The sequence below is a fragment of the Etheostoma cragini genome, chromosome 11 (assembly GCF_013103735.1).
Source record: "Etheostoma cragini isolate CJK2018 chromosome 11, CSU_Ecrag_1.0, whole genome shotgun sequence".
In the NCBI taxonomy this organism is placed as follows: domain Eukaryota; kingdom Metazoa; phylum Chordata; class Actinopteri; order Perciformes; family Percidae; genus Etheostoma; species Etheostoma cragini.
In genome coordinates this window covers 13,778,056-13,780,657 of record NC_048417.1, presented here as the reverse complement: position 1 = coordinate 13,780,657, position 2,602 = coordinate 13,778,056, and the positions used below count along the sequence as shown (strand labels likewise).

At 37.3% G+C, this 2,602-nt stretch overlaps 1 protein-coding gene across 1 annotated transcript in view; it reads left to right on the top strand.

Moving 5' to 3' along the window:
• Window positions 1–2,602, top strand: part of uggt2 (UDP-glucose glycoprotein glucosyltransferase 2) — a 31,942-nt gene that overhangs the window by 28,754 nt on the left and 586 nt on the right. Inside the window, exons 35-37 of the mRNA XM_034886052.1 lie at window positions 179–283; window positions 394–478; window positions 1,720–1,902. Of these exons, the coding sequence (XP_034741943.1) occupies window positions 179–283; window positions 394–478; window positions 1,720–1,902 (373 nt within the window). The remainder of the gene's footprint in view (window positions 1–178; window positions 284–393; window positions 479–1,719; window positions 1,903–2,602) is intronic.

The following is a 2,602-nucleotide window of genomic DNA, read 5'->3' as shown; positions in this document are numbered from 1 at the left end:
TATTTATTTTTTCAGCTATCCCCCCATATGCCTGAGTGCTCTGGTTTATGTTATGAGTAGCAATGTATATATGTTATGGTTTTCTCTGTCTTGTATGTCCTAATTTTGTTTAAAATGTGAACTTAATTTCCCCATAGTGACAAACGAACGGAATTATGTATTATGGTCTTATTTACAGCATCACAGGTGGTGGCTCCAAGAAAAAGGATGGAGAGAAGAAGAAAGAGGATGTTCTAAATGTATTTTCTGTGGCCTCAGGCCATCTGTATGAGCGCTTCCTGAGGTGGGTCACTTTCAGTTCACTCACACACTTACTTGTTTTGGCCTTACATGTTACATTCCTTTTAGCCTTGATCCTTTAACTGATCCTTTCACTCTTTCTGTCTACTTCAGAATAATGATGCTATCTGTCCTTCGGCATACAAAAACACCTGTCAAGTTCTGGTTCCTCAAGAATTACCTCTCCCCATCTTTCAAGGTACTTCCCTCACTTCATGACTCCATAAAAGCATTCTTTTTTTACCTGCTTGTTCAAAATAACTTGATCACAGTTCTCAAGAGCTTTATTCATACAAAGCAAAAGCGGTATATGTGGGTTGTTCTCTTCTTTGTAATGGTCTGTGTTTAATCTCATATTTTCCATAGAAGATGATATACATTCAATGTCTTCTGTGACACATGTTGAGTTGCAAAAACAGTTATTTATATAGTATGTTCAGATGTCTTGCACTATGAATTTCAGCCCTGCATTATTATGCGCCAATATCTCTGAAAACTGCATCTCTAATGAAAGTAATCTGCCTAATCTGTCTAATCTGCTTTTTTGGGCTTGTAACACAGCCACTTGTTAATGCCCTCAGCAAGACCACACAAACTAACCAGCATTATCCGTTTTCTGCTAGGCAATGTGTTATCTGTCACTTTATGGAATATACAGTGGGGCTCTAAGGTTTGGGCACACCGGGTAAAATTTTTTATTAATGCGCATAAAGAAGCCAAGAAAAGATGGAAAAATCTCCAAAAGGCATCAAATGACAGATTAGACATTCGTATAGTAGGTCACAAAAAGTTAGATTTTATTTCCATCATTTACAGTTTCAAAATAACAGAAAACCCCAAAATGGCGCCTGCAAAAGTTTGGGCACCCTGCCTCTTTCTGGATGGATCGTGGATTTTGACTCGCTATATACTCTTCAAGGTGCCCAAACTTTTGCAGACGCCATTTTTTTGTTTTGTGTTTTTTTGAAAGTGTAAATGATGGAAATAAAATCTAACTTTTAGTGTCATTTTATATGAATGTCTAATCTGTCATTTGATGCCTTTTGGAGATTTTTCCATCTTTTCTTGGCCTCTTTATGCACATTAATACATTTTTTTACCTGGGGTGCCCAAACTTTCGAGCCCCACTGCACATGTTCTACAGAATTATTTTTTTCACAGAATCCAAATATACCCTCTCCCTAATTTGGTTTGTGAGATAAAGTAGTTGCCTCACAAGCTATTGATGAGTGTCTGTAATGAAACCCTGTGCCTATGACCACAGTACACCGCTGCTAATATCCCACAGTGTAGTACTCTTTCTTTTTAGTGATGTGTTCGAGGCTCCCAAACGCACAGTTAGTTGAACTTTTAATAATTCTTAAATGTTTAGTTACTTCAAAAATGTGCTGTTCTATCTGATTTATTTTACCCCTGTTTTTTTGTTGTTGGTGTGGTTAGGAGACCATCTCTCACATGGCAGAGTCGTATGGCTTTCAGTTTGAATTGGTACAGTACAAGTGGCCCCGTTGGCTCCACCAGCAGACTGAGAAGCAGCGCATTATCTGGGGATACAAGATCCTCTTCCTGGATGTTCTCTTCCCCCTGGCTGTGGACAAGATCATCTTTGTGGACGCCGATCAGGTAAGGAGCAAATTGAAGTCACATAGGAAAGAGCTATATATGTAAGTGTGTGTTTGAAAGTGAGAGACTCATCTAGGGCTGGGCGATATAGAGAAAATCAGAAATCACGATATTCTTGATCAAATACCTCAATATTGATATTGCGACGATGTTGTATGGTTGGCTATTGGTGCTTTCAGAAAATGTTACTTACACATGAGTTTTATGATAAGTATTCTCCAGAAATTATTTCAATGACTTAGTGGGTAAAGTTAAATAATACATAATAAAACAGCTAGAACAGTCTTGTAAGTTTAGAAAATGACATCACTTTGCTGTAAAACCAGGTAAAGACATATTATTAAATATTACAATATTACAGTTCATCCAAAGTCTGAGACAATATCTAGTCACATATCACGATATTGATACAACATACACTACCGGTCAAAAGTTTGGGGTCACTCACAAATTTCCATTGGACTCCATTATAGACAGAATCCCAGCTGAGATCAGTTGCCATGTTTTTTTTTAACCAGGGCAGCAATTTCCAGATTACATTATGTGCTTACATAATTGCAAAAGGGTTGTTAAATGTTTTCTTAGTTGGTTTTTTAAAATAATATCAGATTAGTAAACAAATGGAGCATTTGGAACATTGGATGAATGGTTGCTGATAATGGGAAATGTAGATATTGCATTAAAGATCAGCCACCCACCC